At 35.5% G+C, this 15,049-nt stretch overlaps 1 protein-coding gene across 1 annotated transcript; it reads right to left on the bottom strand.

The window, feature by feature from the left end:
* Positions 1 to 4,164: 4,164 nt before the first annotated feature.
* LOC126378971 (RE1-silencing transcription factor-like) lies at positions 4,165 to 14,819 on the bottom strand. The gene is made up of 4 exons (XM_050027535.1): positions 14,523 to 14,819; positions 13,850 to 14,133; positions 12,644 to 12,824; positions 4,165 to 4,366 (listed from the first exon to the last, which is right to left on the bottom strand). Exons 1-4 carry the CDS (start codon positions 14,624 to 14,626, stop codon positions 4,207 to 4,209), a joined length of 729 nt encoding a protein of 242 aa, XP_049883492.1. The 5' UTR covers positions 14,627 to 14,819; the 3' UTR covers positions 4,165 to 4,206.
* Between the last annotated feature and the right edge of the window lie 230 nt (positions 14,820 to 15,049).

Below are 15,049 nucleotides of genomic sequence, written 5' to 3'. Positions count from 1 at the left end.
GATTACTGTATGTGTGCCAGATATGTATATTTATATACCATTTATATTTAAATAGATCATGTAACTATGTAAGCGATTTTCATATACAGGGTGTTAGTAACATCGTAACGAATACTGAGGGGGATGATTCAGACCATGATTCTGAGTTAATATCAAGTGGAATTTTCCGTCGCAAAATTAATGTCTTTTTATATTTTATTTTTTTAATTATTTTCAATTCTATACTTTTGCGATGGAAAATTCCACTTTATATCAACTCAGAATCATGGTCTCAATCATCCCTCAAAGTTTTCGTTACGGTGTCACTAACACCTTGTATATACACGTATCTCAGAGAAACTATAGATGGAAGATTCCAAGCGTAAGCCTTCGCATCTACCGAAATACACGAGCGAACGGTTCGTGTTTTGATATAAGTACTGTCATGATCAATATAATGTACCTACTTTAGGACTCTGTCGCACTAACATATTTGACATTCAGTGAGACTTACAGTTAAATTTGTCAAAAAAGTTAATGTGACATGGTACCAAAGTGTATACATATTAATGCTCGTGACCGTATGTGGGATATAAAAATGACACAGGATATTTTAAATATCTGTACTCCTTATAATTTAACAAAATCCTCTAACCCGACCGACATTGCACCAAAAACTCCCCTTTCTTACCTTTTAAAACTGCATTACGTCCCATCCATTAACCATCCTCCATTCATACCATAAACAATCAAATTCCCATTCATTATCCTTCCATAGTATTCTCACTTTCCTACATATCCTACATATGCGTTTATAGAGTCGACGAGTGTTTCTTATACGTGTAAATCTCACATCATCATTAATTTAAGAGGCACGCTCCTGTCGGTGCAGCATTTTCCATGCTACTTTTTTAGGGGAAAATAGGGCAGTGGTTTCCCTCTTGCCTTCCGCCCCGCATTACTCTGTCTGACGCGAGTGCGATGGCGCCCAGAGTAGTCTATTTCAAAGCCATACTAGGACTCCTGTCCGCCTCTGACTAGTGCTGACAGTTACTGCTGCCCTCTGTCAGGTTCCAGGTTACAGTCCCTGCGACTTGCCCCTTCCGTCCTGCATTGCCGTACCGATGGCTCCCATCTCCGCCTCTGCAACCGTTGAGGTCATCACCGGTATACCTGGGCAAGGGTTCTACGTTAGGTGTCGGTCCCTATCCGAACTCAGCCACCACATCAGGAAAGTTCTTCATTAAGCGCCGTTCCCACTAAGCAAAACTATTTTTTGGAAACCAAAAAAGCGACTATTTTCTTGTTCGTCTCCGACGCCTTATAGAAATATCGTAAATTATAATCTAGACTAGACATTCATCCCATTTGTCATACAGCCACCATCATTGCTGTGCCTTAAACATGAACAAAGAATAAATAAAAAACCTTACAAAGTCACAAGGAAGCACACTAGCGGCCTTATTGCTGAGTAACAATTACATCCAGGCAACCTTAAAGGTGGAATTTATTCCAAAAAACTGTAAAACACTGTATGGGTAATTCTGTCGAATTAAAAAGTAGAAATGTGTCGACCACGCCATTGTTCGAGTATTACTTTTATAAATGATATATTTATGGGAATGATAGTAGTATCCTTATTAAATAACAGATATTGTATCAAATAGTCTTGTGAAAATAGATTTAAATGGAGGGTAGAGTGAAAATATTTACAACCGAAGTTATAGGCCCACGTTGGGCGCCACTTAGCGCTCAAGTATTTACAACCTAAGTAATGTGCCCTCGTTAGGAGCCACTTAGCACTCTTTACTATTTACAACCTAAGTAATGGTCTCACGTTGGGCGCGAATTAGCGCTTAGTATTTCAATCGAAGTAATGGGCCCATGTTGGGCGCCACTTCCCAGCACAATATGACAACTAACCTAAGTTGGAATGATAAAAAACAAGTCACAAATCGTCGAAAGACATATAACTTGTATATATACAAAAAAAAATCAAGATAAATATAGTATACTTATACACGGGGTGTTAGTGACACTGCATTGAATATTGAGGGGGCCTTTTTACTAGTCTACCTTCCATTTAAATCTAGTTTTACAGAAGTTAATATTACGTATTTAGCAAAGTAGGTGTTCGAACCATAGCCTTACCGTAATGAGAAGACTACCTAAATACTCCAATATTTAAGTATAAATGATAAAATGAGATGTATCTGCTTATTTTAGATGAAAAATGAATTTTGTACAAGAATTTTGTAAATATACTGCATTTTTGTAAGAAACTTTGTTTTTATTTAAGACGTTGGTCCCGGTTACTTGCTTACTGGGGGGTTAAAGTGGCCACATCGAAGCAATTCATCTAAGAAAGCTATATTGCAATTTGACTTTTGCGCATATAAAGGTAAGTGCACAATACAAACATCAAATAATAAACGTCAAAACACAAAATTACTATGGAATTTGTATGAAAAACACATTTTATTTTTTTTATTAACTTATGAATTTTAATCAAGAAAAACGTAAAAATATGTTCGACATTTAATTCCGTGTTTTGACGTTTATTGAAATGTAACTGATTTGACTAGTTGGAAACTAGCGTATTAAATATGACACAATTTTATCTAGAGTTCGCGCTACGAAATGAGTTCCGTGGCGCTAGTAATAAACAATGTAATGGGTCATAATTTGTTGAATAAACATTTTCTCTCTCTCTCTCTCTAGTGTCGCAGTATCCGCATAGATGGAATAGGTACCATTTGCCCGCGACTTCGTCCGCGTGGCGTGTTATAAAAGAGAGATCTTTGTAATTTCAAGCGTGTAACTTAAGCGGTTTAGGTTACAAAAGGATTTTCCCGCTAATTCCCGTTCCCGTGGGAATTTCGGGAATTCCTTTCTTAGTGCACCTCTACGGTACCTAAGCTACGTCCCTTCCACATTTCAAGTGCCTACGTTTAGCCGTTTAGGCTGTGCGTTGATATGTCAGTCAGTCAGTTTCTCCTTTTATATATTTAGATTATTATGAATTGTCAATTAGTTCCATCAAAATCCGCAGGTCTTGCGTGGCGCATAGCGTAACATAGCGAAATCGTGGGATGGGGCAAAATGGAAACGACTGTTATTTTCTTCACTAACTCGTTTATTTTCAGTTTTTTTTTTTTTATATTTCACACGCTTCGTTTAAAAAAAAACTATAGATGGCGTTGTACAGCTTTAGCGTGACCATTACCTATTTTCTCATTACTCTGTTCCATAATTATTCCAAAATACAATGTAATTGCAGAAGCATATATAAAAATAATCTTGATATTTGGATCACATTATGCATAGGATTATGTTATTCAAAGTTTTAAAGCTGAAAACGGCCTAATGCGGTGTCAAAACGTGAGGACACAGTGAGTGCAGTTTGTCGTAGTGAGTTTGGTGCGAGTTCAGATGGTTCCGAACATTCCGATATCAAATACAAGTGTCAAAGAAAGAGGGTAGACATATGTCTGCCCGTAGAAAATTATGGATCTACCTACTCCACTCCAATCTCATCAGTCAATTCAGTCATCCCGTGATAATGGCACTTGCAACGGTGTCGAAATAACGGGAGTCTCATATCCCTGCTTTAAACGCGGTAAGAACCCGTTGTTATGTGTTTTAATTAGGATTATGTTGCTACCTATATTGCTTATCTTTATTTTAATAAGAATAATAATGGGTGGAAGTTGTAATTGTACCTTGGTGTAATAAAAAGTGTCATAATTTAGATACAAAAACGAAGATAAAAATTGCTTAGGGGCTGTCCATTAATCATGTGATGTTTTTTTTGGTTTTTTTAACCCCCCCTCCCCCTTGGTGATACATGGTGAGGTTTAAGACTACCCCCCTCTATCCTATATCACGTGTATTTTTAGTGCCTGCCAAAATAATTGCACGACTTTTCGGTTCAGTATCGCGCGTGCCAAAAAAATAAATACTCGTGATATATTACTACACCGGGGGGGTGTACCCCCCCTTATGATATTTCGTGATTTTTTCATGGACCCCTGCCCCGTCTCGAGCCTCGCATGATTAATGGACGGCCCCTTATGTCTGTTATCCATGACATTAGAAGGGCAAACGAAGGGAAGTCTGTATAGTGCCATCTATAAATTTTTTTGGGGAACGTAACCTGCAAGGGGTAGCCTGCCTGTGGGGGTCCTTTGGGGTAGTCAGAGAAACATCCATCGCAAGATGATCTGATTATTTAATTTTATTATATAACGATAGTTCTATATCTGGTTTAACATCTAAGTGTTTCTTAACGTGTTTGACTAAATTTTTCGCAAATTTTGTAGTGTATTCACAATATTTACAGCAGTATGGCTTCTTCCCATTTTTGACTCGAACCTCCTGCTCGAATCTGTAATAAGGATAATTTTTCGTAAGTAAAGTAAAAAGTGCCTAAAGTAAAAAAGTGCCGACTTGAAAAAAATGTGCCAAACATACTGGGTGTAAGTGACATCGTAACAAAATGATTCAGACAATAATTCTGAGTTGATATCAAGTAGCATTTCCTGTCGCAAAATTAATGAAAATGTAAGTATTTTTTTTTATATTTTCAGTTTGTTTTTGGCTACATAGAACCCAAATTTAAAATAAATAAAAACACATCAATGTAAGGCTCAAAACCACGAAGGTGGCGAATTTCAGGTTTGCAATTTGAGCATACAATGTTAAAAGCAATAGCCAAATAAAGAAGTAGAAATGGTTTATTAGTTATGAAACTTAACATATTTAAAAGGGGCGCGCACAGATTTCAAAATTTTTCAAATTGAAGCGATTTTAAGGTAACTCGGCAGTAAAAATCGTCATTTCGGGAACGTAACTAAATATTTATTTTTAAATATAATATTTACAGAAAGCAGTAAAATATTGTCATTTTTAATTGCATTTTACTATATTTTTTTAAATGTAAATGGAAATTCGCTGAATAAACATGGATATTTATAAAAATTATCAAATTGAAAATTAAAAAGTAGCTAATTTTTTAATTTCAAGCACCAAATTCAAAATATAGCAAAATTTAGATGACTTGAGAAGTAAAATTAGATATTACTATAATAATAACTTTATTATGTTTGTAAGTGCATATTTAAATGTTCAATAATATTTGAAATTAGTATTATAAAGGCAAATAAAAGTAGAGTTCCCGAAAATGCTGTCGTGTTCCCGGAATGACTAAGATGTTCACTGAATGATGCTGTTGGGATTTTCTTACAGGTAAAGGTATTTTTGAGTAATAAATACGAAAATTTAGTTTTGTGATTTCTTTAATCTTGTTTAGAAATATTATTTGGTATATTATTATAACCAAAAAATATAGAATTCGGAAATTATAAAAAGGAAACTGGTAACAAAACTCTTCTTAATACTTTACTAACTGTTACAATCACAAACTCAACTTTGAATTAGTTTAAACTATGCCTAGCGTATTAATTTTGATCAGTCTTTAATTATAGTCTCATGGAAAATAATCGAATTAAATGTTGCACTTTAAACTACAAGACAACAATAGTACTACAATAAACTTTTTTTTCAATAATAGAATAGCCTCAAGAAAATAAGACAATTAACATTCTCAAATTAGACGTAAAATGGTAATACTCGCGATTCTTTTCAACTTTCAGTGACGGTGTAGGTGTTATCTCTATAATTTGTTCAAATGTCACATAAGATACTAATAACTTGCGATTTCATGCATTGGCGTTTTCCCTTTGTTTTATAGGTATAAGATGAACTATTTTCTTTAAGTTATTTTTTAAGTTTTCTTCTTTTTCTCGTCTTCGTTTCGTTTCATTTTTACTGAAAACAAAAGAAATTCTTTGATTTTTAACAAAATATTTTTTCAAAATTAATTCACCTATGAAAAGTCATATCATCAGAACCCACTACGTCAATCCGGGAACGCGTCATCATCTCCGGGAACGTTCCCTAAATGACTGTTCCCGAAATGACGTTTTCGAAATTTCGCGCTTGTAATTCTGATGGTCGCCGTCTTAGACATATTATTTCAAGGTAATTGTGAAGTAAACAGTTATAATTTTACATAATATTAATTAAGTAACAGTTATTTTAATATGATTTCCTATTTTACCCATTCCCGGAATGACGTATAATTAAGGTACGGTAAAAAATACAAGAACATAATAGTACTTACCACTTAAACTGTTATTTATTTACATACAAAACAAATCTCTCGTTGTCTTTGATTACTTGTGGCTCTGCCCACCCCATTTGGGATTACGGGCGTGAGTTTATGTATGTATGTATGTGTACAAAACAAATGTCGCCGGCCTCACAACATTATTGCTCGCTACTAAAGCACACTAGCGCCGCAACTGGCATTCAAGAATAAAAGTTTTCACTACCTAATGCTGTGTTCACGAATATGACGTTTGATTTCTTGGACAAACTATTGACAAGTGCCGTATTTAAAATTATTTTATTTTCTATATTTTGGCTTTAAGATAATAATTTTTTAGGAAATAAACAAACTCAATTGAACATTGAGAATTTAAAATAAACGATTTTACTATTTGTTAACGTAAGTTGAAGTTGGAATTTTTTGTTTTGGACGCGTTCCCGAAATGACTTTTTACACATATTTATTTTTAAATTATTTAAAATAACTTATTTTTCAAATTATCAATTTTAGGTATACATACATCTAACTGATCTCGATAGTATTCAATTCTTATTTAACGTTATTCATTTGTATATTTTATTTTACGAGCTTCCAAACCAAATTCGCCACCTTCGTGGTTTTGAGCCGTAAAACGATTAAATTTTCAGCTGCGCACGGGTCAATGGCCGCGCGCGCTATCAAAGTAGGCATTACGAACAGATCCTATTTCTATCTCTACCGTCTGCAGCTTAAAAATGCTTTTCTCTCACTCTAGTCGTCGGCTCGGCAGCGGCGGGTAGCGGCGGCGCCTTTGACACTGCGCTAATGCCGCCGCCGCACATCCGCTCAATCGGAACCTTGATGTGTTTGTGAGTGTTTTGTGTTTGTTTTATTTTGTGAATGAGTAGTATCGTCTATAATAATAATAATAATAATAATAATAATATCTTTATTTCGTACCATTAAAGCCTTAAATATATGACAATATTTGTTTACATTTATAAATGTGTAGTTACAGGCTGTGACATAATTGATATGAGTCGGCTGTTATCCCTAAAAGTTTTTAAAACTGAGCTAAGGATACCAGCTACCATCCAAAAGTTGTATGCAAAAGCCAAAAGTGAGGGTGTTGACAATGAATATTGTTATAATATTTAAAATTTGAATGACATCAAGTTATCAAAAAAAGAGAAAATAATAATTAATAGTTAAGGTAAAATGCAACTTGCTATGTGCGTGTGTGTGTGTGTGTGTGTGTGTGTGTGTGTGTGTGTGTGTGTGTGTGTGTGTGTGTGTGTGTGTGTGTGAGTGTGTGTGTGTGTTGTGTGAGGTGTATCTTCTTGTATATTATTATGTTTACTAAAGATAATCAACCAACAGGTTTAAGTAAATTCTCCGTGTCATCGTATGATAGTCCTTGTAACCATTTGGTAACAGCCTTTTTGCAAAGTAGTGTTGATTGGGAGTGAATGGAAAGATTACGTTGAAGCGTGTTGTACAGAAAGGGACCCAAAAAGCAGAAGAATCTATGGCTACAACTGGTATTGAAGAAGGAAGATTTTGCGACTAAGTGGTTACGCCTTGTATATGTAACGTCGATGTCAACGGGAGTCTGGCAGTGTTGCATAAGTATAGTATGAAGAATGAACAGTTGTCGGACGGTAAGTACGTCACATACCTCATAGAGTAGAGAGGTGGAAAATAGCATAGGTTTGAATGTAGCTACTTTTAACAGTGCCCTTTGTGCACGTTCTACAGATTTGAAAATGGTTTTTGGTGCACCGCCCCATGTAGTGATGCAATAAATAAGTATTGATTGACAAAGTGCTATGTAAACCATTTTTAAAGTTGGAGGGTCTGCTACATGTCTTAAATGTTTAAATACAAATATTAATTTACGGACTCTATTTGATATGAGGCTAATGTGTGAGTTAAAAGTGAGGTTGCTATCTATAAGGACTCCGAGGTATTTAATGCTATTAGTTCTTTCTATTTTAGGACAATTACAAGGTGAAGTATGAGGGATTTGAGTGGAGTGTGCAGCGATGGTAAATATTGCCGGGTCAGGAAGATGTTTATTACGCAAAGTAAAAATCATATGCTTTGTTTTGTCTACATTTAAGGTGAGCAGGTTTTGGTTCAACCAATCAGACACTAAATTGAACCCGTTTTGGGCTGAATCATACACTTCCTTCCACGAGTTCCCCGTGAAAAGTAAAACAGTGTCGTCGGCAAAAGAAAACAGTTCCCCATTGTCAAGATGTAATTGACACAGGTCGTTAATGTAAGTTAGGAAGAGACTGGGACCCAGAATACTACCTTGGGGTACGCCGTATTCGACCTGAAGGTTTGAGCTTGTGTGACCTTCAATAGTAACGCACTGGACCCGACCTGTCAGGTAATTCTGAAAGAGTTTCAGCGGGGTTCCACGAATACCTAGATTTTCTAATTTTTTTATAAGTAATGGAAATGACACCGTGTCAAATGCCTTGGCTAGATCCAGGAATATAGCAAGACATTTTCTTCCCTCATCCAAACTAAGAACAATTTTATTAGTCAGTTGGTGTACAGCTTGAGCAGTAGACTTTCCAGTACGGAATCCGAACTGCTTATTACTAAGAAGGTCTTTATTTTCAAGATAATTTATGAGGCGGGTGTTTATTAAACGCTCCAAAACTTTAGATAACACTGGCAATACTGATATTGGGCGATAATTCGTTACACGATCTCGGTCTCCACCCTTGAATATTGGATGTATTAAACCTTTTTTAAAGACAGTTGGAAATATACCTGTTGAAAGTGATATATTACAAATATGTGTTAGAGGTGGGATAATTATATTTCTGTACATTTTAACAAACTTAGTGGAAATACCGTCGCATCCTACTGCACAATCGTCTCTAAGAGATATAATAACACGCTCTACTTCATCTTCATCGGTTGGAAGAAGGACAAACGAGTCAACCACAGAATAAGAAGGTGATTTATTTGCACCATTGTAACGAGTTCTAATAATATTTTCCGCAAGGTTTTTCCCGACACCGGTGAAAAAAGAGTTTACGTGATTGATTGAATCTTGAGATGATGTTTTACAGAGAAGTAATTCCCGCGAACAAACTTTTCCTTTATTTAAATATGCAATGTCTTTAATTGTCTCCCAGAGCTTTTTGCTATTTGACCCTGCCGCCCGCAGTTTATTTTGCTGGAAGGTTCTCTTTACTTTCTTAAGCAGAGCATTGCAGAAGTTCCGGTATCGTTTAAAGCTTATCTTAAGGATTTCGTTATGGGGTGATCGTTTACATTTTTTATAGAGGTTGTCTCTGTTTCTAATACACCTTAATAAGCCTGGTGTGATCCAGGGCTTAATAATTCTACAACGTCGTGGAATGGTATTTACGACTGAGTTTTCAATTAGAGTGTGACTTAGCATGTTGACCATGGTACTCGCGGCAAGATTAGGATCTGACGCCGTAAGGACAGGTGATAGATCTATTTTATTCATGTCACTATGGACCCCGGCGTAGTCAATTATGGTCATGTGTTTTGGGGGCGTCAGTGATTTAGTTGTTAATAGTGACAAAATGATTGTGTTATGATCTGTGATTGGTGATTGAAGTATTAATGTATATGCTCTGTAACTTGATTTCAGGAAGAAATGATCGAGGCATGTTAGATGGTGGGTTGGAAGAGTGTGAGTTGGAAGCAATCCGTGCGCAGCCATGATAGTAAGATAGTCTTCGGAATAAGGGTGACGGTTATCAGAACAAATGTCAATATTGATGTCTCCAGTTAAAATTATATTTTTAAATGTATTAAGTTCTGAGAGAACTATATTTAGTGAGCGTAGAAAGTTTTCAGCATTTTTAAAGGCATCTGGACGGTAAATTGCGAGTATAGCAGTGTCCGTTCCCATCTTAATCAAAAGACAACTAGAGTCCATCATCGCAGGTGGTTCAGTTACTGAGACATTAGTTAGGTTATTATTTATGTATATGGTGACCCCATCATTTTTGTTATGTGGTTTTGTAGAGGAGTATGTTATATAGTTTGCTAAGGGTGCAATAATTGGATTATGGACAAGCCAACATTCCGTAAAAACTACAATGTCACATTGTATTTTTATTCTATCTAAAAGTATACTGAAATCCGTTATATTTGCCGATATACTTCGTATATTTTGGGTGATAATATTAAGGTTCTTTTCGGGTTGCTTAATTATTTTTATACATTGCTCTGGATCACAGTATTTTGACATAGATATAGAGACTTCATCTAAGTCTTGGACAATGTCATTTGTCATCGCGAATTTTATGCTTAATTACAAAGATGTATTTAGAAAGATTTATCGGTAAGACAAGAATAGTGTGGTACTTAATTGTATATAAATATACTTTAGTAGGCTTTGTATATGGTAGAAAGTATAAATATGAATGTGTGTGTAACATGATGTGTATTTTTGTATGTGTGAGACCAAATGTGTTTATTGTACAGAAAGGTTGTGTGATGTGAGTGATGGGATGTGTATATGCGTGTAAATTATGTAAGTGTTGAGATAATGAGATCAATAAATTCAATAGCAAGTTATTAACATGAAATAGAGATAGTTGCACATTAGTAAAGAAATCAAATAGAATCAATAGTCTGTGACTAGTTGTAGAAAAGTAATATAAAATGTAATAGGCAGTTATATAGTTATTTAAGTACTGCTTATAAAATACTAGTCATTTAAAGTTGTTGTTTTTCAATTTATCTATTTGGGCTTCATTCGTGACGAGGATGGTCTTGGCACCTTCTTCTTTACGTAGGAGTACTCTAGCGTTGGTAGTCCAGCAGTATTTATACAGGCCTGTCTTCGTGAGCTGCCGTGCGAGGTAGTATAAACGCCTAGCGTTTGCAGTCAGATGTTCATCAATGTAGATCGGCTCGGGGGGGCTGGAGGAACAGATTACGGATGTACTGAGCTTACTGTTCTTGTTTCGCATGTTGTAGGCTTTGACAGCTTGAAGAATTTTATTTTTCAATATGGCAGAGTTCAACGTGACAAGAATGGTCTTCTTTTCAGTCTTAGACGGAAGGCGCCGTATGTCTTGAATATCAGAGCAAACAACATTAGCCGAGATCTCATTGAAAATGGTGATAGCTGTTTTTATTAACTCCGCTTGGGTTTCTTTCTGGGCGCTGGGTGCATTTCTTATTTCAAGCATATTTATGACGGATTTCCTGTTCTGTTCTTCCAATGCTTGTTCCAGGTAAAGAATGCGATGCTCATAAGACAGAGATTTTTCTTCCATTGAAGATAGTTTAGCAGTTACGTCCTTGTGCTCGTTGTACAAAAATTCGAGCGATTTTTCGATTTCGCTATTAGTTTTTTCCATAGAAGCTATTTGGGATTGCATTTCGGTTAAAGAGCTTTGTATTCCAGTTAATTGAGTCTCTTGTCCACTTTTCCATGTTTCTAGCATTTCTTTTAGTTCAGCCTTTAGTGAATGGAAAGATTGAGAGATTTCCGCACAGTTGCATACTTTCTGGGAAGAAGGATGTGTTACATTACCTTCTTCATCTGAAGTAGTGATCAAAGCTTTAGCTTTCTTTGTAAGTTTCTTTTGTCTAGGAGTTCTTTCCATAGTGTTTGTGTTCCAATATGGAAAAAATCGAGAAAGCGCCCTCTGTGGATAATCTGGTGTAGCGGTAAGTATAATAATGTAGCGTATTTCGTTCTCACTACGCGTAGTCTTATGTTAATAACGGTGTTTTCACTAGATGGCGTTGTCATTAAAGTTTTGCATTCCTAGCTTTTATTTCTTTGAAAAGTGAGGTTGTTCAAATTATATGTTTATATATTGTTCATTGAATTTATGTTTATAAGGGGATAAGAATACCTTCTTACTTATCCTGCACCGCAAGACACTATTACACAATTTTCGAGTTCAGAATATTATACTTTTCACTTATTGTCACAACCTTATTTTTTTTAACACTTTTCGGATTACAGCACTTTATTTGATGTTTTTATATTACGTATATTAGAAACAAAGCTTTAATAATCTATTTGTGTGGAAATTTAGTTTAAATTAATGGTTATACTATTTTAAATGAAATAATTGTACAGAGCTACTTGTTCTGAGCACTGCAGCGCCCTGCTGAGCGCGAAAAGCATTCGTTCCATCTATATACCTACCTACCACATTTATGATAAAACAACAAAAAAAATCATCCCCCTCAGTATTCATTACGATGTCACTAACATCCTGTATTTATACATTGTTTTAAGTTTACGCGGTTATTATCATAATTAAAACACATAATAACGGGTTCTTACCGCGTTTAAAACCCCGTTCATCCCGTGATCATGGCACTTGTAACAGTGTCGAAATATCGGGACTCTCATATCCCTATTTTAAACGCGGTAAGAACCCGTTATTATGGGTTTTAAAATGTATTTTATTTCTGTAATGGATAAAGAAAAAAAGGAGTCTGAAATAAATAAATTTAAAAACATAGATAACAACTCACCTGTCTAAGTATTGGGTAGCTCTGTGCCCCAGTCTCACATGCTGTATGAGAGCCTTAACGTCTCTTCCAGAGTAGGGACAGTCTGCACACTTGTAAGGTCGCTTCTCATGAGACCTGAGATGTACATTAAGACCTTGAAGCCTCGTCGTGAAGAAACTGCAGTGCGGGCAGCGTAATCTACCTGTGGGTATTTTGAAATTGTGCAGTAAAATGGCTTGGAATCTAAAGTAATATTAGTACTCAATATTCTTTCCCGGTCCCGGGTTCGAATCCCGATGGGGACAAATCACAGATATCACTTTATGGTCCCTAGTTTGGTTAGGACATTACAGACTGATCACCTAATCTAAAAAGTAAGTTGATCCGCGGAAGGCACGTTAAGCCGTTGGTCCCGGTTACTACTTACTGATTAATATGTCCTTAATTCACCTTAAAACACGAAATTTGGTAATCGCATGTTTATTGAGCTGTGTAGCAAAATACAATGAATCAATCCAAAACTACCCACTACTTAACTAATCTTATTTGTCAATAAGAGAAACAAGTATCTACCCACACTACCTACCACATACCTAAACTCATGTATATGACACTGATGTAAGTATGTAGTTGTTACATGAGCCATGTCGGGGCCTTTGGCAGCTCAATAATCACCCTGACACCAGGGTTGATGAGGTCGGTTATCCATCTTAAAACCCACGTAAAGTAATTCTAGCTTAGATAAGTTACATATATACATAATAATCACTTCCTCCGATTGATTGAGGGGAGGCCTATGCCCGGCAGTGGGACGTATATAGGCTGGTTATGTTATGTATCTTAGTAAAAAGTAACTGATTTGATTAGCTGGAAATTAGCCTATTAGCATACCCCAGACACTTCATACAAAACACCTTGTTTTACACAGACACTACACATTGACGTTATCATACACGCGCATCTGTGTGTGTGACGTCTGACGCTACACGATGAACACTAAAGTAGGGTTGATGAGGTTGTCATCCACCTTACAACCGACATGATAGGAGAGACAGAGATTATTTTTTTAGTCCACTAGACTATATGCAGTTTCGTTGTGTGGACGAGAAAAGATTTTCCAATATTTTATGAAAAAAAAAATTTAAATATAAATATTTCATTCTTAAAAGACCAATTTCGTTTAGACGAACTTTGAGTGTACGATTTAACTATAATAATGTCTCATACCATCTGGAAGTTTCTTTATTTTCTTGACAAAACAACTCGTGCAACATGTGTTGCCAGGCTTGTGACAGGCTTCCCTTTTTTTTTGCACGGGCTTCTTGGTCGGTTTATGACTCAACGAGTGAAAGTCGATGCTCTCCTTGCTGAACGTCGTGAAGTTGCACACATTACAACCGTATAACGCTTTGAGGTTTACTATATGTTTGCCTTCAATCATTTTAATAAGTTTTTGATTTAAAGCATCCTTTGTTTTTGGTTTTATTACTTTCTTGACTTTTTTTGTAGATCTGGAAAAGACAAAATGAAATATATAAAATAGGTTTCAATACAATATTAAAGGTTTATAATGTTATCAATATATATTTTATGAAATATATATACCTATTTTATAATTATACTTTCAATCCAAAAAATAGTACAGTTTATTTATATAATAACACAATCACAATTTTATTATAATAATACAATTTGTCGCATAATCAGAAACATACGTAACTTCGTCACGTCCAACTAGGTGTTTAATTTTATAAAATAAGTAAATAAGAATAATTATAAGATAGAAATATACTTATTTTATTTAATTATACAGAATGTTAGTGACACCGTAACAAATACTGAAGGGAATGATTCAGATCATTATTGTCAGGGTGTTAGTATATACTATACTAATACTTACGTATAGGTATGATCACCCAGCACGACCTCAGGGTCCACGCTAACCACAAGATTAACAACTTCCAAAGAACCACCCTCCATTTCAATAAATTCCGTTTCCAACATTTTGTTTGTTAATTACTATTGTATTTAGTACGATTTTTCTTAGTTGAAGGAGTCACATACCGCGGTGAAACGATGTCAAAAGAATTATAACAGAAATACTTCCAACAAAATTTAATTTATTAATCTTTTTAAATCGTAATTTTACTATTTTAGCTGAAACAATATAGGTACTGAGCAAGGACGAAACATCGAAAATTACTGTCACATATGTCAGTGACAGATCAGCCGGTAGAGGGGGCGGGGGTGTTATTCATCCATAGAAGTGGCAAAGGTACTAAGCCATGCAGCCTTATCTTTTGCTGAACGGAGGGTCAGTGGACGTAACTTGCTTTTCTTATTGAGTAGTTCTCTAAGCTTAGGCAGCATGGTCTTATGATCTTAGCCTGACCCACAAATGGGAAAAAGAAAAAAAAAGTAGTTCTC

The sequence above is a fragment of the Pectinophora gossypiella genome, chromosome 27, assembly GCF_024362695.1.
Source record: "Pectinophora gossypiella chromosome 27, ilPecGoss1.1, whole genome shotgun sequence".
Taxonomy (NCBI): Eukaryota; Metazoa; Arthropoda; class Insecta; order Lepidoptera; family Gelechiidae; genus Pectinophora; species Pectinophora gossypiella.
Note: the sequence above shows the minus strand (reverse complement) of the source record. Positions and strands in the feature narration are given on the sequence as shown.

Bases quoted from the DNA above. Each gene is read 5' to 3' on its own strand.
- LOC126378971 (XM_050027535.1), bottom strand. From the start codon at position 14,626: ATGTTGGAAACGGAATTTATTGAAATGGAGGGTGGTTCTTTGGAAGTT. The intron at 14,134-14,522 runs GTAAGTATTAGT...TGTCTTTTCCAG, and splicing joins CTGGGTGATCATACCTATAC to ATCTACAAAAAAAGTCAAGA. The intron at 4,367-12,643 runs GTGAGTTGTTAT...TCCTTATTACAG, and splicing joins GCTACCCAATACTTAGACAG to ATTCGAGCAGGAGGTTCGAG.